This window comes from Anas platyrhynchos, chromosome 20 (assembly GCF_047663525.1).
Source record: "Anas platyrhynchos isolate ZD024472 breed Pekin duck chromosome 20, IASCAAS_PekinDuck_T2T, whole genome shotgun sequence".
Classification (NCBI taxonomy): Eukaryota; Metazoa; Chordata; class Aves; order Anseriformes; family Anatidae; genus Anas; species Anas platyrhynchos.
Genome location: NC_092606.1, coordinates 2,206,138 through 2,230,375, shown reverse-complemented (window position 1 = coordinate 2,230,375; position 24,238 = coordinate 2,206,138). Strand labels below are relative to the sequence as shown.

Genomic DNA, 24,238 nt, shown 5'->3' with positions numbered 1-24,238 from the left:
GGGCACCCGCACCCCCCCTTCCCTTCCCTTCCCTTCCCTTCCCTTCCCTTCCCTTCCCTTCCCTTCCCTTCCCTTCCCTTCCCTTCCCTTCCCTTCCCTTCCCTTCCCTTCCCTTCCCTTCCCTTCCCTTCCCTTCCCTTCCCTCATCCCTTCCCTCATCCCTTCCCTTCCCCTCACTGACTATTTCATGCTTCTGATTCCAGCACAAGAAGGATGTCACAAAAACAGCTGAAAGAAGCCTTTATCAGTAACCTGAACGGAACGAGCTTGCTGGAAGTTTCGCTGGGCTTGCCTCTAGCTCCGCTCTGCCTGCTTTGCAGAGGGCTCCTCTTGATTTTGTACCACCTGCACAATGGGAAGCCTCTCAGGTCAAGGACATGCAGCCTGCTGCTGGACTTCGCTGTGCTGGTATCTCCTCTCCTGTTCTCCTGCACAGTCCTGTCTCCAATCATCTTTTTTCCGCCAAGCATCATTGCAGCCATCTGTGCAGGAATATTTGCTAAAATATACAGCCAAAGAAAACACGATACCCGAGCACCTTTCAGGCAAATTGTAAAAGACTTCCAGAGGACGTACTTGGATTCAGAATACATTCCAGCAATAACTGCGTTGCGTGTTTATGTCAACGTGCTGACATCGATCGGTATTTTAGCAGTGGATTTCCCGCAGTTCCCACGGCGATATGCCAAAGCTGAGACCTATGGAACTGGAGTTATGGATTTGGGGGTTGGAGCTTTCATTTTCGGTAATGCTCTTGTTTGTCCTGAAGTTAGACAAAAGTCGTATGTGACGCAAGCAAAATTTTCCCATCTGGCCAAGCAGTTTTTTTCCATCTGGCCGTTGATTTTCCTTGGCGTTGGACGACTCCTTAGTGTCAAATCTATCGAGTATCAGGAACATACTTCAGAGTATGGAGTGCACTGGAATTTTTTCTTTACCTTAGCATTTGTGAGGCTTGCAGCATCTCTACTTTTAGCCATAATTCCAACAAATAAATCTTGGATTGTGGCAGTGAATCTCGCTGTACTTTATCAGCTTATTCTTAACATTACCTCTCTGAAGACATTTGTCTTGCATGGCAGCGACGGCAAAGACACTAGGGTTGGCTTTTTCAACGCCAACAGGGAAGGCCTGCTCTCTCTCTTTGGATATCTAGCCATATACATGGCAAGTGTGCAAGTAGGGCTCTATCTGAAGAAGCAGAGAAACTCAGTCAAGGACTGGATGGAAGCAGTCTGTTCCTTACTGCTGACCGTCCTCGTGCTCTTCGTGCTTCTTCACCTGTCACAAGCACACGCAGACCCCGTGTCCCGCCGCATGGCCAATCTGTCATACTGCATATGGGTCGTTGCTCACTGCCTGACTTTCTTTGTCTTCTTCCTAGTGACTGATCTCGTGCTGCTGTTCACAAAGCTTCTCGTGAAGGGCTCCAGCGTGCCCTCCTGCTGGAGTGTTGCAAAGCCCCCTAACACCAGTAAAAAGGATGAAACGGAGGCTGTGCCTGTCAGAAGGGAAAGTGAGCTGTCGCACGCTTGCCTGATTAGTGCTGTTAATAAAAATCAGCTACTGTTTTTCTTACTTGCAAATGTTGTGACTGGTATTGTGAATATAATGATAGATACGATCCACAGCACGACTGCACTTACATTATGTATACTGCATTTATATATGTTTTTTAACTGTTTAATTATGTATATATTGCATGCCAAAAATATAGTATTAAAATTCTGGTGATTCCACCCTGTCTTAAGGGGACTAGCTAAACTTTTTTATTTAAAATTAAATTTAAAACTGTATTTTAATGATATGTAAATACAATATTTTATAACTTTGTCTTTGTAACATAGCTTTTTATGACAGTTTTTAATCATTATTTATATGTATTTATTTATTTTTAGGTTTTGTTTTACCAAATTATACAATTGGTACTGTTACCTGTTGGAGATGTTGCACATTTTCCTGAAAACTTGGTTTCTGAGATCGTTTGCTGAATACTTACTCTGTTTCTATAAACATATATGCAGAAGAGTAATGTTACGTCTAGTGAACTGCAGGTTCAAGAGGGATGTTTATATCCAAGTGCTGGTAAGATTAGATAACACTGTGTAGAGGAGAAGCCAGATGAAAAGTAGGAAAATGAGTACTTATATATAGACAGACTTAGCTGTGTCAAGAGCTAGCTAGTTCAGGCCCTTGCATAAATAATAGATAAGAATAATTCTTTATATAAAATCTATTGGATGAGTGTTTTGGCCCCAGTCCTGCAAGGATTTATGCATATGCTTGACTTTGATGGCAGTAATTGTATGTGGAATGTTAATCATAGACCGAAATCTAAATTAGCCTTTGAATTAAAGCTAAATTTTATTTTCATCCTCAGTGATGAATAAAAATGACGACCCTATCTAAATACGATGCTCTGAATGATAAAGCTCCACTGCCGATGAATTCATAGAGCAGCTGGTGGAATTTGTGGTGCAGATAATAAGAGCTGCACAGCCTTTTATAAGAAAATACAAAGAACCAAAACTAATTCACCCCCAAACTGCATCCTAACATGTGACAGCTCATCTTTAGCAACACGGTAGAATATGGTCTTCAACTCTACTTTAAAGTACTCAAGGCTCACATATTTGTCTATAAAATTGTTTTAAACAGTAGCTGATTTAATACTGTATTTTGACAGCCGAGCTGTCTTCTAGTGGGAACATTCTGTATGAATTCTTATTAGCAAACAGTGTCAAATGGAAAGACGCATGATGCAGGGGGGCAGGATACCAGCAGAGCATTGGTAGGAGAGGTGCTCAGTTTCTCCATCTATCACAGTCTTCCCATAAGCTCAGAGTAGAACACCCTTTTTGTTCACTTTCCTAACTGTGACAGTTCCTCCTGACCTCATTAAGTTGTTGAGAAGAGAAATACATTTAAAGATCATGAGGAATTCAAGAATGGGAGATAGAAATACTTCAGAAGCGGAATACAAACTCTAGTTGATGATGGATGTTTAATGTCAGTGGAGTTACAGGAGTGCATATGGGCCATATTTCAATTTTTTCCTTGTCTGTTGAATGCAATGAATCATAAAACCTAGGGAGATTAAGCCTCTAAATCAGATCCCTGAAGGCAGACGTGTTGTGGAATATTCTTGAATTTATGGGGTTCTCTCAGGCTTTGGTCAACGGAAAGATGATGACTGAAGGTTATATACTGTGGACATGCTGAGTTTATGCTTGTTTACTTCCACGTTCTAGCCATATAGTCTTCAGCATTAAAGAAAATCAGCCTGTATTGTACTAGTTGCAGTTACTACAGCAGGCAGATGCCGTTAGTAGGCAACCCTGTCTTACAAACAATTATCATAGTTTGTAGCAGAGTTTCCTGGTAACTGTTTTTCTGGTAATTTATTTGAAAACAATTCCTAGCCTTGCCTAGGGAAGAAAGGCTTCCATTGCAAACTGAATGGCAGTAATCATTTGTGCAAAACTACTCATGGATATTAATTTTTGAACTGTTTGAAGCACAAGACCTGCAACGAGTTCTACCTGCGAGCACAAGTCTACCAGCGTGATTCAGAATTAAGGCGTTAATTGGGTGTGACAAAGCCGAGTTGTGTCTGGACAAGCAGCAAACTCTCTAGACGCCAACTCCATTTCACGAAGCAAAAATTCCGTGGGAGGTTTGCTGTGTCTGTGCAGAGCCCTGCGAGCTGCATGCAGGCAGCGGGCTGGTTGCAGGACTGGAGCTGTGGTTGTAGCAGCGCTGGCGAGCCAAGGGGCCCGTAGCACATGAGTACAGCATGAGAACAGTGCAGCACTGCGTGGCGGTCTCCCACTTTTAAAGCTGTCTGAAGTCAGTTGCTCACCACTGAATTAATGAAGGACAATTAATTCCCATTACTTATTGTCAATAACCAACGTGGCAAATTCTGCCCTGAAGCGACCGGCAGTTATTAATTCTGAATGTTTAGGCTATGAATAGATACAGATAATTAACCATGCTTCTGCACGAACCACGAAATGCAAGCAAGCCATCTTTGGTCACAATCTGTACAAGAAAGGCACTGTATCAACTCAAAAAGATGCAAGAGAAGTTAGCACCGTGATATGCTGGAGACACTTTCTTTGTGTGCACCTCGGTGCCTGCTAGTTCAGTGGCTGGCAGGGACAAGGGCACTACATTTCATTTCACAGTTGGGTGTGTTGAGATGAGTAAACTCTCAGAGATCTGCAGATATATGTGAAAATAAATCAAAATATGTTATATAATTAGTGAAAACTGAATATATTTCAACTAGTAAGGCTAAAATGGTTGAACTATAGCATGCCACTGACTTTAATTATTGTAAAGCAGAGTGCTGGGAAACCAGAAGTTGTTTCATCTTTGGTGCCGTAATTCCATTGAATGACCTTTTTGTAGGGCTGCGGGATAGAAAAAATGTTGGGCTGACTACATTTGTCCTTAAGCTTGTTATTCCTTAAACAACAGCTACTCCTTACCAAATTTCATTGGTTTTAAGTGCGTCTTTTTTTTTTTTTTTTTTTTTTTTTTTTTTTTTTTTTTTTTTTTTTAATTCAGACAGCAGCACGCCTTCCTTTCCAACCCAGTCAGGTCTCTTTTGAAGTGGAATATTACAATAAAGATTTCAGCCGGTATCCGATTTCAAAGCTCCCGTGGCTGAGAGCACAGGCCTTTCTGCCAGGCGAGAAGATGGGCACACACACACAGTGGCACTGAAGCGCTGTTGCTTCCCTGTTGTGTAGGTAGCGAGGAGTTTTCCAGCAGCCCCAAAAGCCCTTTTCCATGGATAAATGACGAAATTGGATGGTAGTTTCCACGCATCTTTTATTAACGTGCGTGTAACACAGGGTTTGGGGTGCCCGCATGAGCCCATGCCCACCACACTGAAGGCAAGATGCTGCTAAAATGCCAGCTTATTAATTTATAATTATAAAAATATATATACATGTATTAATTTATTTAATTTTGGTTAAGAAAACCATGAAAACAGCTGCAACCCGTGCAGCGACGCGGTTCCACACAGCACTCCCCTTAGAGGCAGGTGGTGCGCAAGCCAAAACCACTCACTCCTCCTCGGAAACGTTTTTATAACGAAACGAGGGAATAAATAAATAAATAAATAATATATATATATATATATAATAAAAAGCCTTGAGCACGGCCTGTGCCTCACGCCCCCCCCAAGTTCTCTCAGAACCGTTTGTGACGCGGCCTCGCCCCGGGGCTCCTCAGGAGGCCCCAGCCCGGGAGGCAACGGGCGGGGGGCGGCCCCGGCACCGGGGGGGGGGTGAGGAGGAGGAGGAGGAGGAGGAAGAGGAGGGGGGGGGAGGAAGCAGCGGCCGCGGTGTCTCGCGAGAGGAGGGCCGGGCCGGGCCGGGGCGGGCCGGGGCCGGGGCCGCCGCCCGCGGGGAGGGCCCGGGGAAGGGGGGAGCGGAAGGAGGCGGCCCCGCGGCAGGGCCCGAGGTGGGGCCCGAGGTGTCCGCCCGCCTGTCACGGCCCGCGGCTGGGGGCAGCCGGTAAAGGCCCGGGGAGGGGGCGGTGGGGCTGAGGGGAGGGAGAAGGAGAAGGAAAAGGAGGGAAGGGGGTGAGGGAAGGAGCGGGGGAGCCTCAGCTCCGAGCCTTCACCGGGCCCCCGCTGGACGCTGGAGGCCGGCGGGCTGCGGCCCCTCCGGCCTGAGGGGGGGAGAAAGGGAGGGAGGGAGGCGGCCGTGTTGGGCTCCCCCTGCCCTCCGCAGCCACCTCAGGGGCTGCCCGGGCTCCATCGGGGCTCCTCCGTGCTCCCCGTCCCCGCCCGGCCCCGCCGCCTTCAGCCCGGCCCCGGCTCCGTCCCCGCCGCCCCCAGCCCCGGTCCCGCTGCGAGCTCCGGGCCGGGCTCCCCGGTGTCCGTGAAGCGGCGGCGGCGGAGGCGCGGGGCTGTGTGCCCGTGGTGAATCAGGCGATGGGGTAAAGCAGGCTCGGTTTCCCCTGCTGGTGAAAGTGTGCCGGGGAAGCCAGGCGGCGATTTACCTCCGCGGCGTTTCGGGGCTGCTCGCAGGCTCGGCAGCTGGGAGGAGGAAGCGGCGGCGATGGCGCGGCTGGTGGCGGTGTGCAGGGACGGCGAGGAGGAGTTCCCCTTCGAGAAGAGGCAAATCCCCCTCTACATCGATGACACCCTCACGGTGAGTGCCGAGACCCCCCCTTCCCCTTCCACCCCCTCAGGGCGTCGCGGTGCCCGGGCGAGGCCTTCACACACGGGGCTGCTCCTGCCAGGCTCGGCCCCGGGGTTTTGCAGCTCTTTGCAGGACTTTCCTGCCCCGGCCCCAGCCCTAAAAAGCCGTAAACAGCACGGGGAGAAAGTTGTTGGCGTGCTGGGCTCCGCACGGAACTCGTTCCCAAGTGACAGGCGTGCATCGGTGCCAGAGCACGAATGTGGGGCAAAGCCATTTTTCCTCTCGTCGGGAAAGGAGCCATGTTAACGTGAAAACACACATCGCAGGCTAAAAACACACGGTGTAGGCTAGGGAATTGCCTTGCCTGTGAGCAGGCAGGAGAAGGCCGAAGGTGTTTTCAGTAGCTTTGCCTTAAAGTAAGGGGTTATGGAGTGTGTAAGAAGTGCTGCCGTGCATGCAGCAACAGATCTTGGAGGCTTTCCATTCCAGCATATTCTCGTGATTTTGAAAACATGAGGATTTTGCCATTTCTAGAAGATTCAGTGGAAAAGCGAACTAAGTGCAACGTAGAGGCGCTCTGGTCTTTCTGTTTTCTTCATGTGTTTGGAGGAAGGGTCAGAAATTGCATAGTAGGTGAACACAGGGTGCACTCCAGCCGGTTGTCATTTGTCTGAATTGTTAATGTAAGAAAATATTGGGCTGAAAATAAAATTGGATTTACGTAGTGTGGCAGGGTATCTTAATCATTCATACGTGAATTCTGTTGTCAGTGACATGTCATGTGACAGTAACTGCTTAAACGGTGTAAAATGTAGGTGTTCTAAAAATCTCATCTCACGTTTAGATATGGAAAAATGTCTGGTTTGCTATTTTTTCTTAACTTTACCAACTTGATAATGTAACTTCTTCCATCTTCCAGAGCAAAACAATTGAGCATCTTCAAACGGTCTCTAAACACTTTGTCACATTGTTGAAGACTCTCTGTCTCAATCCCATCTGGCTCTGCTATGTTCAAAGAGGAGGTCCTCGCTGTGTTTTAGTTTTGGTCATTGTAAATGATGCCATATTAATAACTCTCCAAAAATCATCACTGTTTTTTGGCCTCACATAGTCTGTCATCTCTGGTTAACCATGCTGTCTGTTAGGCAGTTCCCCTTGAGTTTTTCAAAGCCCCCCTAGAATGGCTTATTAACTGCAGTCCCAGTGTCGTGTAGGAATACTTTAAGTTTTTTGTTTGCATTTGACAGATTGTGAGAAGTGTGTGTGAATATTCGGCCATAGCAAGCGTGAGACAGATGATTTGACTTAGGCTGGCCTAAAATTCCGTTTGTGATTTAGTTCCAGAATTTAACTCCCTGCCTGAAACTTTGCACAACTGCAGTGTGTTGTCATTATCATTTTTTTACACCAGAGGCAAGCCATAGTTGTAATTGAAGAGGTTCCAATAACCGTATGTCAGTTCTGTATCTGGATGAGAGGCATTTATCTAAGTGCAAGTCATCCTCACCATGAAGAAACATTCTAACATCCTTTTTTTTTTTTCCATTCAGTTGCTGTTGTTACACAGTATTCAGATATCGAGGTTGGTCTGCAGATAAGTCTGTAGAAACAGCTGAATGAGCTCTTAGCTTCCTTGTCTTGCAGCCTTCCATGATTTAATTATTTATTTTTAATTCTTAAAGAGAGCTATTGCAAGAGATGCAGTTGTTTGAAATGGATGCTGTTGTCTTTTAAATGTAATTATACGTCTTCAGCATTATCTTAAAAAAACAACGGTCATTGAAATTAACTGGTTTGTGTTGACCCTGTTTAAAACTTAAAATTGAAAATTAATGGGACTACTTCCTTTCTGTTTGTCAGCTGGAAGTCTTAGTCTGTGCCTTAACTCTAAAAATAGTGAACTGCTGCTTGCAAAACATTGAATGAATGGCTCTTAGTGCTTTTAAACTCATAATGTTGCTTTCCAATGGCCCAGAAGCCTGTTTAGGTGTAGTATGATATCTCTCCTCTAAATGAATTGTTCACTCTTACTTTTGTGTTTCTAAGCTTCAACTATAAATTAAAGGAAGTTTAAATATTAACCCTTTTCACTTCTTAAGCAGCTTTCATCATCTCTAGAAGGCATTCCATTTGATGTGGTAGCGTGGAAATCTTTTCTTCCAGTCGGTGGCTTATGTTTAACCAGTTAATAAAATCTCATCAAACAGACACGTGAATAAATTTAGTCTTTGATAATTTCACTGTGTTGTGCAGTCTATCTGTGGGTGTTGTCTGATAGTGGGTGATAAAGGTGAGGGGAAAGAAATATGCAAGTTTTTCTTTTCATTTTGCCATTAGCAGATAGTGTTTTTACTTTTGCATTTAGCTCATCCACAACCGGAGCATCAAATTAGCCATCTAGGAAACCTGTAATCCTGCCACCAAACCTCGTGCTCTGCTGCTGAGTGTGTATGGTCAGGGGTGAGGAAAGGGAAGCTGGAAAAGAAATACGTGAGAATACATCAGAGTTAGCTGTGGCTGTGGCACTGTTCTGCACAAACACAACTAGGCAGCTCTGCTGATGCTCCGATTCTAGCACATGTGAGATCAAAATATTGCTTTGCTTTCTGGCCGTAGAGAATAGATGTTTATTTTGGAGCAGTGTTGAGTGCCTGTAAAAGTAAGCGTATCAATTCTCTGGAGGTAGTGTCTGCAATTATACAGACAGCAGGGAATTCTCTCTTTACCAGGCACTTGAAGGAAGTTAGAGGAGAGCAAAAAAATAGGGAATTGGATGATTTTATTTTGGTGTTGATTGATATTAGAGTTACTAATCAAAGTTATTATTTTGTCTTTGAGATTTTAAATTGAACTTTCAATATTTATATTGTTAAATTCTCTATTTCTCAGTTTGGACAAAGAAGATAACTTAGCTAGTCTTCACTTCTGGTTCTAGTTGGCTTCATTTTTCTCCATGGTTATGTCGGTTTGACTAGAAGTTATTTCACTGCCTTTTCAAGAAATTGCCCTCTTTGGTTAGTAGTTGGGAAAGAAATATTAATTACTTAATCTCATTGTTCTGCAGGCTTGACATTTTAACGTTGAGCCCCCTGAGAGTTGCAGCTGCAGTCGCACAAAACAAAATATACCTTGGAGTACCTTGCTGAATTAAGACCGTTTTAAATTAGCCTTTGGAGAAGTAGACTCAATGTCCTTAAAATGTTGTGACTGGATTTTTTTTTCATAGCTTTATAAATTGTGTTAGGCTGTTGGATTTCAATTTGTGCTGAAGTACCACTCTTCTTTTTAACTGAAGCAAGGTCTCAAGTCCTGCAGATAATGTAACATAAACAGCGATATTCCATTTAGCAACTTCTGCTCTCTCCTGTATCAGCTGTTCAACATTTTCTGCTTGTAAACTTTTCGTAGAACATTGTATTAGTGAAAATACTTGGTTAATTTGCTGAAACATTCTCTGTCTTTGTGCCTCTTCAAGCTTTTAATATAGTTGAGTGAGGACCTAATATCTTATTTACCCATTCTCAAGAAAGCAAAACAAGGTAATGCTGTGTATTCAGCTTTTTCTGAGAACTTTTTTTTTTTTTTTGTCTTTCACATAGATGGTGATGGAATTTCCTGATAATGTGCTAAACCTTGATGGACATCAGAACAACAATGCACAACTAAAGCAATTCATTCAGGTGAGTACACCACTCTTTTTAAGAAAGACATGTGCTAGATCTTGCTTTCTGTAGGTTCATGCTCTCGCTTTTCCAGGAGGCTGTCATTCCTGGAATGACTTAATAAATGACTTGAAAGACACGTTGGAGCCTATATGCAATTATGTATTGGTACCAAAGTACACTGGGTGCATTCATCTTCTGTGCTTCACAGCTTTTATACACTGTTGTCTTCCCAGGAGGCAGTTGCTGCATATCCAATTAGAGTTGAAAACTGGTCACTGCCAGTTTATGCTTAATGGAAACTACGGTTTCTTACTACATTTTCACTTCTTTCTAGAAAATAAATCTTGAACTGCTTATTCAAGTAAAGTGTGCATTGCTTAAGGTCCGGTTGTTATAGCTAGTACCATACCAAGGTAGAATTAATGTGCTACTTTAGAGATTAGATGTAGTTGAACAGTGAGAGACATTTTCTTTGTGGCACCCCTGAAACTTATCTGAACGCTCTGGCAAATAGCAGTAGCACAGTAACACCCGTAGCAAAAATAAATAAATAAATAAATAAAGGTTGCCACTTGATGTCAGAAGGAACAAGCCAGTTTGCTGATAGGCAGCTTACATTTCTTCACTGTGGCTTGGCAGCAGCAGTTGAGACATATGCTGCCTATGAAGCATGGTTGTGTTGTGAAAATAGCTCATTTCTGCTGTTGCTGTGATTAGTACTATTAATTACAGAAAAGAGGATTATTGCGGAGTGCTATCACTTGTCAGATTATTTAATGTGTCTTCCTTTCAGAGCACAAACGTGAAATGTTTTCTGATAATAGCTTTACTTTTTATAACATGAATTACTTAAAGTGTAATAAATATTTTTTCACTTCAATCAAGGTATCGATGCGTTCCTTGTGACCGATTATTTTTGCTATGTTGTGTGGTCTCTCTTTCCCCACCAGTTGTGACATCTTTTCTGCGTTTAACTGGTGTGATTTGACAGCAGTATGGCAAAACATTCACTGTGTAGATACAGCTTTGTAAGCATATTTGTATTTTTTGTATAACCAGGGGAAAGTGACACAATTAATATATTGACAGCACTCTGCTTTGACAGATAAAGTTGAGAAGTGCCTGTAGTGCTGATACTCAAAGAGTAGATATGTTGGGTGGTGCGTGAGGAAGGGACGCTCTCGGAGGAATGGACCATCTGTTCCGTTTAGCTGTGCTAGTGGAAGTTCAAAGTTGACGAACTCCGAGCTAGTAATTTAGCAGTTAGAAGAAGAAATAGAAAGGTATGTGCTTTTTGTGTCTGTGTGCGTGGATATGTTTGACAGAGGAACGAGGAGAAGCTCCTAAAATTGTTTATTGACGTAAGAAATATTAGAAGGTGTTCTCTTTAAAGTTCTATTATTAGCACACATGGATGTTCGCTCCTGAAGTGAAAATGTTTCACCCTGAATAGTAATGTGTGCTTTTTTGATTTCAGGTATTAGATTTGTAATGTGAAATGGCACGTAGCCTTCTAGGGACAGCAGTGCTGAATTGTCTTGGTGCAAACAGATGGAGTTTGTTGTCAATGAGATTTCCATACATGCCAATGAGTGTCCGGGAATTTCTTTTCTATGTGCCAAAGATGAAATGAGAACGAGTAGAAAATGATGTGCAGAGTTGTGTGTAAGGCCCTTTACTAAAACATCTGAGCTGAGTTGGAGGAAAAAGGCCTCTTTAATGACAGGGACACGTGCCCTTTGTTTGGGAGCAGTATTTGCTGATCTGAGTGACAGGAGAGAAAAATACTTAATTTTTTTTCTGAGGGCAGACTGTAAGACTTGAAGTAGAATTGCTCCACTGTTGTTAGTGGATGTGGTTTGGTTCACACAGTAAGCATTGTAAGTGATTGGTAGGAAGGTGGTGAGCTGAAACTGAGCACTGCATGCAGTTCCCACCTCGAGTATATTTTGATGAGGAAAAGCCGAACAGCTTAAGTTGTGTTTTTATGTTTTATTTCTAATTATTTCATTTCTTGCTCTCTTTTAGAGGCATAGCATGCTTAAACAGCAGGATCTAAATATTGCCATGATGGTGACATCACGAGAAGTTTTGAGTGCACTTTCTCAGCTGGTCCCGTGTGTTGGCTGTCGTCGTAGTGTGGAACGTCTGTTTTCCCAGCTTGTTGAGTCTGGAAATCCAGCACTTGAGCCTCTAACAGTAGGGCCAAAGGGTGTTCTTTCTGTAACCCGGAGCTGTATGACTGATGCAAAGAAGCTTTATACACTGTTCTATGTGCATGGGTAAGTGAGACCTGCTGTTATCTTAGAACTGCTCAGATTCTTCTCATCTGAAGAAAAGGAAGGCTAGCTTCTGTGCGTGTGACTTCTTTGCAGCTTTCTTGTTGGAGATGCTGAGTTGTTGCAAATTTGCATCTGATAGCCCATACTTGTATTTACAGCTCTGTTAAAGGAGTTGTTTACTAACCTGAAGACAGACAAACCCAAATGCCTAACCTTTCATACCATCAGTTGTGATGCCATGGTTGCAGCTGAAAGATACAGCTATTAAAATGTTTAGTCATTAATCTTGGAAGAGGCACTGTGGGTTTTTCATGCTCCCTGGAAGAAGAGCGTTTCTTCACCGTGCTATTTTGCATGTAAAACATAAACAATAAAAAATTACCTTTCTACTCTTGAGTAGAAAGGTAATGCTGAGAAAGTGAAACCCTCTGGGTTTGGCTAGCACAGTGAGTAGCCTTGGTCTCAGTGCCATTTGTTTCTCAGCTGTCAACGAACCAAACAGTGACTGCTCACCACAGCGTGCCTTTACCTTCCCCTTGGCTTCAGCTTGTTTTACTTCTTGCTGCAGGCCAGTGGGAAGTCGGAGGGGTTAGTGCAGAGCTGGGGATAGTGAGGTTTGGAGGGTGAGGTAGTGTAACACGATGAATTCGTAATTCCCTGCACTTTTGAAATAGGTGTCACTGCTCCAAGCCCGTTATTTTTAAAGGGGAGTAACGCAATAGCTTGTTAACACGTGAGTTATCTTTATCCTGATTGCTAGGATTTGGCTGGAATACCTATAGTGTATTTTCCATGTGTACTGCAAGACTGTGTGTCATAAGTAAAAATATGGAACGGGAAGAAAATTTTAGATTCAGTGTTCTTTAGCATACTCGTTTCTGATACGTGAGCTGAATCAATCCCTTTGAAATTTCTCTGGATAACTGTGTTTTCAGAATACTAAGTTACTTTTTTTTCCATAGGTCCAAACTGAATGATATGATCGATGCAATTCCCAAAAGTAAGAAGAACAAAAGATGTCAGTTACACTCTCTGGACACACACAAACCAAAACCTTTGGGGTAAGTTTATGCTTAACATGCACAATTCAATCTAAAATATTTAAGGAAGCAAACTACAGATACTAGTTTCTTAAGCACAGAGACCAATTTTTATGTTTTTATCTGTTTTCCAGAGTAGTAATTACCAAATTATTTGGATTATATTAAATCCAAAAAGCTGCAGGGAAGAGGAGGAGGCACCCAAGAATTTGGGGCAGCATGCCTTATAGGCCATGAGTCTTTCTCTGTAGGTTTTATAAGAAGGCAGTTAGCCCTTCAGTTGGTAAGACCGTGACTCTTACTGCAGTAGGATGTTTAAACCTTTCTACGCTGCCCTTGCTCACACCTCAGTTTTGTCCAGTGAGCAGTGCTGTGTGGTTTCCTGCCCTCTCAGCGTGAGTTCCCACTCTCTGCAGTGAGAGGTGCTCCCCCCCTTTGTCAGAGCTCCCTCAGCCGCTTGGTGATGTTTTCATATGAACTTTAAGGCCGCTCTACGAAATCAGCTGTTTCCCCAGATGTGCTCGTTAATTCCAGCTCTTGCATTTTTTACTCTTGGATTTTGGGTCTTTCCTTTGGTGCCAGGCTGGTAGTATTGTTGGTTGGTTTTGTTTTTTTCCCCTTCCATAAAAATACCCATGTTTAATTTCGAAACCAGTTGCCAAAAGCTAACTTGGCCATCACAACTCAGTGCTCTCTGATGTGCTTTTCATTTCTCATCTGGAATATATCTCGGAATATAGTCTGCTCAGGGGATGGATGGCTTCTGCATTGTGATACGAACAATGCTCTAGAAAGACGTGGTTTTTGTGCTCTGTACGAAAGCAATTAGTCAGCAGTTTTTCTCCCACTGAAGTAAAAGGGTACAAATATACATCATTTTGCTTGAGATTATTGATGACTGCACAAGGCATTGTTAACAGAGGGCTTTGTTGTGGTTGAGAGGCAGGTTTAAAACTAAAAATCTGTTAAATGTTTTAATTTTCTCAAAATGTGGCAGCATGTTTTGAATACATCAGTGCAAACGGTGCATGTATGCTTCTGTGTGTTAGTTGTAAGGCTTGTGCCAGCTGGCTAACCAAAAAAACACACCCTGTAAATCTGTGGTGTGGGGTTTTTGTGTTTGTTTGATCATTGTTGATAGTGTTGTTGAAATGATAGCTGATAAATTTCACTGCTGTGCTTAGTTGGAGTGTACTTAGGGAACTTCAGTCAGTTGCGTTCTGCTTCTGGTTAAGCATACAACCTGTTCAAGTTTGATCATCAGGTTTCCACTTACAAGACATGTATTTTTCTATGCAGAGTTGAGTCTCTTTGGGTTTAGGTGAATCCCCTGAGATGCTAGGCATGTGGAATTGGACACTTGATTTTTCAGTTGTGCTGCTTGAGGGTGCTGGTAGATAATCATCATCTCCTATTATATTTTGGTTCCAGACCTGTCACATAATTGGTTTAAAGCTTATGTGACACAAGCAAAAGATCATAGGGGTATATTCTTTTTTAAATACAGCAAATTCAAAGCGTTATGGAAGTGTTATTTTTTTGTTTGTTTTTAGTAAGATTAATATTCTCTGTGCAAGAGCGTGTATCACAGAACCTGTACTTGCCATTCTGGCACGACAAAACAGTGCTGAAAATGAGTGTATAGAGGCAAATGCTGTCTGTATTTCTTTAATTCATGCTGGTATAAATCTCCTTAGTATTTTGAGCAGTGGCAGGGTAATGGAATAAGTGGAAGAGCAGTGTTTTAATATACTGCAAGTAAAGCTTCCAGCTTTATCTGATAGTGTGGCATGTGGACAATCAGTGTAGTTTGCTAAAGAAACATAGCTTGCACTCTGCTTGCTCGGTCGATACCCATTTGTTGCACTACAGAAGTGATCAGGGTGTATCGGTACTGATATTTCTCCAAATAAATCCGCTGCCTAGAGCGGAAGCAAATGTGCTAACAGCCTAGACATGGAGGCGTCAAATAGAATTGTCTCACAGAACAAATTCTGTGGATCAGCTTAGAGCTTCTGCTTGACTCCATTACAAGAAACTTCTTCAGAGGAGATGCATCTGTTAGGTGTTTCATATACACACACACACACAAAAAAAAGAAGCACTCTGGATAATTAAACACACTTACTATTCAAGTTACTTAATTAGGAATGCCAGCTAATACCTCTGGAGAGTGACTTGACGTTCTGTGTTTCAGTGTACCTGGTTTGTCACTGCTCAGTTCCATTTGGGGCTAAGGAGTGTCTTAACCTCTCTTAAATGATCTGGCAAGTCACTGAGATAATAGCATAAATAAGTACTCTTGAGAAACTAATTATTAAATTGGAGTACTTCTTCCTCTATTTTACTGCTCTGTTGTATCCAGACATGAGCTGAAACAGAAGTGACCATTTTGGTAAAATGTCAAGTGTAGACAAGCCCGTAAGTAAACATGACTTACTATTTAAAGTCTGTTCTTGGCTCTGTAAGAGTACTTTTAGCATATTTGGTGGTACTTAGTAAAGCTTTTAAACAAATTTTGGAAGTTTAATGAAGCTTTTTATGGTTTCTCTGTGGTAGTAGATGTGTGGAAGTTTGTGGATGGTTGTTTCATTACGTTTTTTTTCTCTCCAGTAAGTTGTCATATGAAATGTCATCTGCCAGAGGTATTAAAACTTAAACATGATGATACTTAAGCTAATATACTGAAAAACTGTTACTTGCTTTCAGCTATAACTTCTTAAAAAGTTGTCATTAATCTGGGCTTATGAACATGGACAGCAAACTCTGTATCTCATATCTGACTCTTAAATTTTCTGTAATTTAAGGCTTAGCCTATAAAGGAGTCAAAGAAAATCAAGGAACACTGCAGCATTTTCATAGCGTTTATTTAGGAAAAATAACTAGTTCATAATAGATCCAGTTTAAAATTTCTTTTACTATGTGACAGTGAAGGCAGCAGTAGTACACTCAGTACAGAGAAATTAAGTGCAGATAAGAGAAGTAGTGAAGACAGCAAGAAGGAGGAGAGCAAGTGTAGGATCATTTTCCACTATGGACCTTTCCAGGGAGCGGTCAGGTAAACTAATGATGCTTTATTTTGCTTCTTTGCCAAACTGCTGGCAGGATAATGTAAAGTCTGTTTCTAATGTTTTTTTTTTCTTTTTCTTCTTTTTTTTTTTTTTTCCAGGGGTTGTTGGATGGATGTGTGGGAGCTCATGTCCCAGGAATGCAGGGATGAAGTAGTTTTAATTGATTCTAGCTGTCTTTTAGAAACATTAGAAACGTATCTACGAAAACACAGGTATGTTAAAAGAACAAAGACACACCCCTTTATTTTGAGAAATACATGCTGCGTTTTCATGTTAATCGAAATACGTGTGGAATCTATGCAACATTTAAAAGTTTGCAGGGTTCTTCTGACACCCTTCTAAAACTTAAGATCTAAGCTTCACGGTGGTAGAAAACCATGTCAGATTGCATTGTAACAGTTGACAAGATTAAGATGTTGAAATATTTTTGTACTCTTCCTGGTCGTAGTTGGAGAATTGCACACACCTCAGATGAAGTCATACCTACTTCTCTTATTTTTTGGTTAGAATTAAATTATGATCTACAACGTGATGTATTCAAATTGCAAGTACTTTTATTCTTGTTGACCTCTTAATACACATTACGTGAGTCTCATTTGCAACTTTAAATCTGGTAGCAACAGTTAGTATTCTGGCAGTAATTTCAGCATGCACTGACAGATGAATGTTGGTGATTTTTTTTTTTTTTTTAAATTGTGGTGGGAAGGGATGTAAACTGTTGAAAGACAGTAAGAATTCTAACTCCAAGTAGCTTTACTACCTTTTCTGTTAAAGGATTAAAATTGATGTGTTTAAAATATGTTTCTGAAGGAATCTTGGATTACTTTTATTGCTATGTTAATATAGAATAACAGTAATGCTATGTAATAATATAGAACACCAGTGGTGTCAAAGCCATGCATTTTTAATAATATAGAATGTTGAAACTGATGCTTTCTATCCCAGAGACTTTCCTTTCTGCAGGAGCTAGTTGGGATGCAATGCAGTGAGTTCCAGTTACTCATGCACAAGTAGCCTACTCTGATTGGGGTTATGCCTTTTTTTAGGCTTTCAGGGAGTATGTGCAATTTCAAAATAATGTCAGCTAAACTAACAGATGAAGATTTTTAGGGTTGGTGTTGCATACAAATCACAGTTTTAAAACAGGTGTTTATAACTTACTAGTGCTAGTGTCCTGACATCTCTCTTGCAGGGGAAAAAATAGGCCTCTAACTTATTGTTGCATGTGGATGGTAGCTACAATGCTGATTAAAAAGTTTTAATTTCCAGTAGTTTCAAGGTTCAGATATAAACCACGGGGGCACAGATGGGTGCGGGGGTGGTGGTGGTGTGGAAATAACACTTTGGAAACAAAACAACTTTAATCTCCTCTGACATTAAACATGGTGTTGGCAGTGTTCCTGATGCTAACCTACAATAATATTACTGTTTTCTTTCCTTTCACCACAGAAACTAGCCAGTTATCATAGTTCTATCAAACATCAAAATATGTTTGACTTAGTGTTGTCAAGTGACTGGACAAACTAGGGGAGGGAAAAACACTGTCCAGAGATGGCAAGAAGAGCAAGCTTTTCAAGCTGAGAGCTGAAATGTGAGCAGCTTGTCTGACTTGCATTTTTAGAATAATACAGCAAGATGTTTTGTAGCTTCTTGAAGATTACTTTTATAAATTATTTTTGTTGTATTTTAATTATAACAGGCTTCATAACTATACTGTTCTCACGTTAGTTATCTGAGCTATCACGTTTAAATTGAATACATTGTGTTGTAAATCTTGTTTTGCTATATGTGCTGTAATCTAATAATTCAAAATATGTTTTAAGGTGCTTGTAGTGGAAACCACTCTTACACAGCAGGCAACAGAAGAAACCTTTTTTCTTATTGCTTATCACTCACTTGAGTATACTTTAAATAATTCCTGTAAAGTAACTTAGAGTGTGTTATTGAGAGGAATTTTTTCCTGGCTTGTACTAACAATTCAGTTTGTTCACTATTAGATTTCCGATCTCTGAGTATGGTATTGCGTATCGATATAGGAATTTCTTCATATTAACAATTAGCTTGATTTATGCCTTGGAGCATGAAATTGATACCTAGACTTTTAATACATGATAGGTAGTATAGTGCATATAGTAAACTTACGTGGCTTACATTCAAAGTCTTACTGTTTTACCTTTTGAAGTAACATAAACCTTAGCGTGACCTATTTTAAATATAGCATGTGCTGTTAAAGAGCTCAGCGTGTTACAACTTAGGCTTAGCTGCTCTAAATTTCTGCTTGACTAAAAATTCAGTTCTGTTTTGTTCTGTGTTTCAATACAGGTTTTGCACTGACTGCAAAAATAAAGTACTTCGGGCATACAATATTCTTATTGGTGAGCTAGACTGCAGCAAAGAAAAGGGCTACTGTGCTGCACTTTATGAGGGTTTGCGTTGCTGTCCACATGAACGTCACATACATGTATGCTGTGAAACAGATTTCATCGCACACCTATTGGGTCGAGCTGAACCAGAGTTCGCAGGAGGGTATGAGTATGTAATTTGCTAGAGTGGGCTATCTAGCGCTTTGCTTCTTTATTTTATTATTGAATGTATTTTGCGGAAGTGTTTTTTGCCTCCTCGCTGCATAATAAACTTTTGGATGTGAATACTCGTATTGAAGTAGACTTTCAAGATAGTGCTTCAAAGTAGTAAAGATGTTAAAGCGCTTTTAAGTGTGTTTAACTCTGAAGGCAAGACTGAGAACAATTGCTAAATGTCTTCTTCATTTGTTCACTCATTAGAACTGCCTGCTTTTTCGTCGAAGCGCTCAGAATATGTGAAATAGAAAGAGAACCTCTGTTGAAAGTTTTACTGAATCCAAGTGTTGAACTTAATTTTGTTGCCACTTTTATTTCATAGTAATTTCTGAACCTGTTCTTTGCATCTTAAAATCCTTCCAATGAAAAATAGGAGTTTGAGCTCTATATTTTTAGAACTAGATCATAGCTGTTTGGTGAGGAATACAAATACTTCTATAATGATTTTTTCAACTATAGATTAAAGTGCAGATTAATACTGAAATATTTTTTATTTTGTAAGGTAAGTAATGTATAAACTTAGGTTAACTGGCACACAAGAATTTAGGAACTTAAAATACTTGCTATAAACGAAGTTACAATTCTAGGAAATAAAAGAATGGCTGCATCTCTGACATTAAAACTGATGAGCCCTCGTAGTAGGAGCGAACAAATTCATGGGGGAAGTCTTAAGGTGGAAGGCACAGCGCAGCCTTACAGTACCATACACAAATTAGCATGTCAGGAATGTAGTTCTGAGCTGGTCCTTTCTATTTTGCATCTGCATGCAGCACAGCAGAACTTGATTTAAAAAAGCTGCTCATGCAAACATATCTTTAGTCGTACATACAGAAAATACCTCATTTAATTGCTTTGATCTTTTGGTAGATTTCCAGCTACTTTAACAATGCTATGCTTTGGTCCAACTCTTCTTTTAGACGGAGAGAAAGGCATGCTAAGACAATAGACATAGCCCAAGAAGAAGTTTTGACCTGCCTGGGTATTCATCTTTATGAAAGATTACACCGAATCTGGCAAAAGTTGCGAGCCGAGGAACAAACATGGCAGATGCTTTTTTACCTAGGTGTTGATGCTTTACGCAAAAGCTTTGAGGTAAAAATCTATTTATCTAACTTGTATTTGAATCACCATAGCGACTGTGTACGTTCTCACTGAAGTTATTTTTCTGCTTTCTGTTAACGTGGGGCTGGAAGGAGATTTTCAGGAGTGCCCTGTTCAATGAAGGCAACAGTTGTGCAACATCAATGTGTATCACAGCTGAGTTGCATTCTGTTGTGAAGTGTACTGGAAGATAAAGACTGACATTTACTTGTTTTTACTTTCCAAGCCACACATCATAATATACTGGATCTTGTGTTTTTTCTTTCAGAGTGAAATTATTTCTACCTGTTACCATTTAAAGTAGCTCTGGTTACAACAGTTTTATCTGGCTCATGAATAAAAATGCTCTATGTGCTTTTGAATTACAAACACAACTGCTAAATCTTGTATTGGGTGTGTTTGTGGGTCAATTCCAGTTACACTCTGCAATCCTGTATGATTTTGAACTGAAGACAGAACTTCATAGAGTTTCTTTAACATACACCAATTGTACACTCACTCTCCACTTTGATATTACGTAGATAACTCTCTCCCCAGCACCTTCATAATGACTTCTTTTTTTATAAATGTATAAGCTTGCGTTGCGTTAACGTCTATAAATAGATCTAACCTCTTATAAACAGATGGCTGTGGAAAAAGTGCAGGGTATTAGTCGATTGGAACAGCTCTGTGAAGAGTTTTCAGAAGAAGAAAGAGTGCGAGAACTTAAACAAGAGAAGAAGCGCCAAAAACGAAAGAATAGACGGAAAAATAAGTGTGTGTGTGAGATCCCTACTCCTTTGCAGGCAACAGAAGAGAAGGAAATAAATCAAGCAAAGGTAAACATTGGTAGCTGTGGTTTCTGATGGTGTAAAATAACTGGGTTTTTAATTTGGTGCTTCATTCATCAGCTGACTATTCCATGTTAGAATTATTGAGAGTTTTTTTTTTTTTTTTTTTACTATATTTCTTTTTTGGGAACTAGTTTTTGATTGCTACCAGAAGTTAATACTTCACAGATTAGCACAGTCTTTTTTTTTTTTTTTTTTAAATTCTGAAGCTTATGGTAGAATATTTTTGAGCTGTCAGTTTTTAAAGATCACTTAGACTATGGGATTTCAAATGCTAGTCATAGACGATTACCATTATTATCTTTTTGGGAAGGGGGAAGCTCCTTAAACTGATGAAATAGTTGCAATTATTACTCTAAATCTCTTGACTGAACTTACTGAGCTAACTGAGGGTTGTATTCTTGTGAGGAAATTTATTTTTTTGACTTGTCTTGTGCTTCTGAAGAATTGTAAGCAATGCTGTGGCTGTTATCAGTGTTAGCTGTTTCTTCTTTGTGGAAAGAGTGTCCATGCTAAAGATGCTGGCTGAGCTACTTTTGGTCATTGCAAGCATTGTTTTTCTGTTTTATCTCTTGTTTTAAGGAAAATTCGGACTTCATGGAAAGTAGTTGCAAAGCCTGTGGTAGCACTGAAGAAGCTAACAATTGTGTAGAAGTAATTGTTACTAATGAAAGCACTTCTTGCACCTGTCCTAGTAGTGGTACCCTATTAGGTTCACCTAAAATAAAGAAAGGTATGTTAAGTTTTATTATTTTTTTCTGTTTTTAAAAGCATTTATCATTTGCAGAGTAGTGTTCAGTTATTTTTAAAGTAACTTTTAAAAAATCTCAGTTACTAGAGGCATGATTAAAGAGTGTGCAACAGCTCTTGTAGACTGGTGTAACTTTTCTGTTTGTCTCAGGTTTATCTCCACAATGTAATGGGAGTGACTGTGGCTATTCATCTAGCATGGAGGGCAGCGAAACAGGATCTCGAGAGGGATCCGATGTGGCCTGCACTGAAGGCATTTGCAACCATGATGAAAACGGTAGGTTTGGGAAGAACTTAATATTGGTTCAGAATACACAAAACTCAGTGGATCTGATGAGAAAATGCCCTGGTTTTTGCAGGAGATGATTCATGTGTCCATCACTGTGATGACAAAGAAGAGGATGGAGATAGCTGTGTGGAGTGTTGGGCAAATTCAGAAGAGAGTAACACAAAAGGCAAAAACAAAAAGAAGAAAAAGAAAAGTAAAACTTTGAAGTGTGAGAATGAACATGTAAGGAACATAAGTGAGCTGGAATAGCTATTTAAATGCATATGTTTTAAAGTAGTTACAGAAGTAGCTCAAATTTCAGTTGTGACCAGTGCAGTAAATGGGGTTGCAGGGATCTTCTGTTACCCGTCCATCCAACTTTTGAAATTGAGGTCTTTCCTAGAACGGGTTGTGGTGGGAGAGAGTCTTTTTTTCCTGTGTTCCTAAGCATGTGCGCTTCTGTGCACTCACAGTGTATTAATATGCCATTTTTCTCCCCAGGCACATACATTTAAAATATATATATATATCCTTGCTCTCCTTTTGAAAGTTTTTCTTTCATCTTACCCTGTTGCCTCCCTCCCCTAAATAAAACTTGAATGGTTCAGGTTTAACGCTGCCTTTCTCAATTGTAGATTCAGAAACTTGGAAGCTGTATGACAGACCCAGGTAACAGAGAGACCTCAGGAAATATGCACACAGAGTTTCATCGTGACAAGACCAAAGACACGCATGCTGAAAGCTGTTGTAGCTCAGAAAAAAATGTGCAGCAGTTGCCTTGGTTTGAGCATATGAAAAATGTGTCACAGTTTGCAGAACCTACAGAAATGTCACTTGTTCCTGATACTGGAAAAGGTGCCAAGAGTTTAGTGGAGCTCCTTGTAAGTAACCACTTCCACTGGAATTTTAGGTTGTCACATACTGCTTTAACTCATTAGGATTGAGGATGGGGTTTAGAACTTGAAATCCCAATGAAGAACTGTTTCAGCAGATAACATTACTGAAACTAAAACTCATAACTTACTCTACTGGTGTTTAGTTTGTTTACTTTTCCATTTTCTCTGTGAAGTGTGTAACTCAGTTGCTTTGCAGAGGAAAAATCGCTGTCACTGGAATGCAAGTGACAAATTGGATTATTGGTTACAAGGATTGTATCATTCTATCAAATGAAGCGTACATTTCTGCTGCCTTCGTGCCTTAATTACTGCTTCCCATTACAGGCTCGTTGGACAAATTTCTTCTGTCTGTCTCCCTTTCCTTCCCTATTCCTTTCTCTTCTTTGTTCTTTCTTTTTTTTTTTTTTTTTTTTTTTTAAGAACAGCAACAAAAAAAACTGTAATAAAAGCCATACGCTTTCAATGGAAATGTGTTAAGACTGTGAAGATTGCTCTGGTAGATTTCATGACTGTATGGGCTGCCTCTTACCCAGAAAAGAGCAGAACATTGTGAATGAAGTGATGGGATTAGCCAGCTAAGACTTCTTGTGTTGACATGAAGGCTACATCTTTCTTCAGAGCAACCGTAGACGACATGTGCAATTACAGGACAGGTGTACTGTGTAGGAAGGGCAATGCTGGAGTTCTGAAATGCCTGTTTTCATTTGTAGGATGAATCTGAATGCACTTCTGATGAGGAAATCTTTATCTCACAAGATGAAATACAGTCATTTATGGCAAACAACAAGTCTTTTTACAGCAATAGAGAACAATACCGACAGCATCTGAAGGAGAAATTTAATAAATACTGCCGCTTAAATGATCACAAGAGGCCCATTTGTAACGGTTGGTTGACAACGGCTGGAGCGAACTAAATACAATAAAATAGCTCTGTCTTTCATTGAAATTCTCAAGATGACTACTGCGCCTTCTCTTTCAAAAACTTAATTTAGTGACTTATGGCAAAATTTTATCTTAAATTAATGTGATTCTTTTTTTTTTTTTCTTTTTTTGGGGGAGGCTGGTGGAGGTGATTTCATTAATTTTGTTCTTTCTTCAGGCTTGTATCTTTAGTTGAGTAGCTGTGCAAGCCTCTCTTATAATTTAAGCCATCTCTTTTCATTAAATGTTTCTCTTACTGTGAGACTTACAAAAAGCAAACTAGTGGCAAAGTAATGTTGTACCTATAATTCTGTACAGAATGACAATGAGCTGAATATAAGATTTTACAAAGTAGACATCCATTTGCAAAATGTTTTGGATGTAATATGTTAAAGCGCAATGTGCAAAATTTAAATAAAGAATATTTATTAATATGCATAGTAAAAGTTGGTGTACATGTTCCTGCTTTAAACAGCCTTTCCCAGAGGTTTGAATCCTTGCTGTTCAGTGCAGAGGGAAAGCTGTTGCTTCAGGCTGTGTAGCTTCTTGGAGATAACTGTAAGAGAAGGAAACTTGCCTGGGAAAGGCATAGCGAGTTCAGTGGCACTCAGGAAAACCAGCCCACCAGGCTGTGCGAGTCACCATCGTGTGGTCTAGGGGTCTTCAAG

At 40.6% G+C, this 24,238-nt stretch overlaps 2 protein-coding genes across 11 annotated transcripts in view; both read left to right on the top strand.

Annotated features, from left to right (window-relative positions):
- Window positions 1–4,365, top strand: part of PIGW (phosphatidylinositol glycan anchor biosynthesis class W) — a 43,289-nt gene extending 38,924 nt beyond the window's left edge. For all 5 annotated transcript variants that reach the window (XM_072026176.1, XM_072026177.1, XM_005014382.6 and 2 more), the window contains one exon: window positions 204–4,365. In XM_072026176.1, coding sequence (XP_071882277.1) covers window positions 214–1,734 — 1,521 coding nt within the window. In that variant the 5' untranslated portion in view covers window positions 204–213 and the 3' untranslated portion in view covers window positions 1,735–4,365. The remainder of the gene's footprint in view (window positions 1–203) is intronic.
- Window positions 4,366–5,375: 1,010 nt separating this feature from the next.
- On the top strand, window positions 5,376–24,016 carry GGNBP2 (gametogenetin binding protein 2). Of its 6 annotated transcripts, none has more exons than XM_072026175.1 (15): window positions 5,376–5,534; window positions 6,053–6,176; window positions 9,767–9,847; window positions 11,861–12,114; window positions 13,077–13,175; window positions 16,084–16,212; window positions 16,324–16,437; window positions 18,548–18,751; window positions 19,722–19,896; window positions 20,529–20,723; window positions 21,318–21,468; window positions 21,637–21,762; window positions 21,845–21,996; window positions 22,389–22,634; window positions 23,360–24,016. In XM_072026175.1, the coding sequence occupies exons 2-15, from the start codon at window positions 6,084–6,086 to the stop codon at window positions 23,561–23,563; spliced, it is 2,223 nt and encodes a 740-aa protein (XP_071882276.1). In that variant the 5' UTR covers window positions 5,376–5,534; window positions 6,053–6,083; the 3' UTR covers window positions 23,564–24,016. The 6 variants fall into 6 exon arrangements, with proteins under 6 accessions (XP_071882276.1, XP_071882273.1, XP_027327549.2 ...); XM_072026172.1 differs by having other exon boundaries at window positions 18,548–18,757; XM_072026174.1 differs by having other exon boundaries at window positions 5,463–5,481; window positions 18,548–18,757.
- Window positions 24,017–24,238: the final 222 nt, after the last annotated feature.

Bases quoted from the DNA above. Each gene is read 5' to 3' on its own strand.
- GGNBP2 (XM_072026172.1), top strand. From the start codon at position 6,084: ATGGCGCGGCTGGTGGCGGTGTGCAGGGACGGCGAGGAGGAGTTCCCC. The intron at 18,758-19,721 runs GTATGTAATTTG...CTCTTCTTTTAG, and splicing joins GAGTTCGCAGGAGGGTATGA to ACGGAGAGAAAGGCATGCTA. The intron at 22,635-23,359 runs GTAAGTAACCAC...TTTCATTTGTAG, and splicing joins AGAGTTTAGTGGAGCTCCTT to GATGAATCTGAATGCACTTC.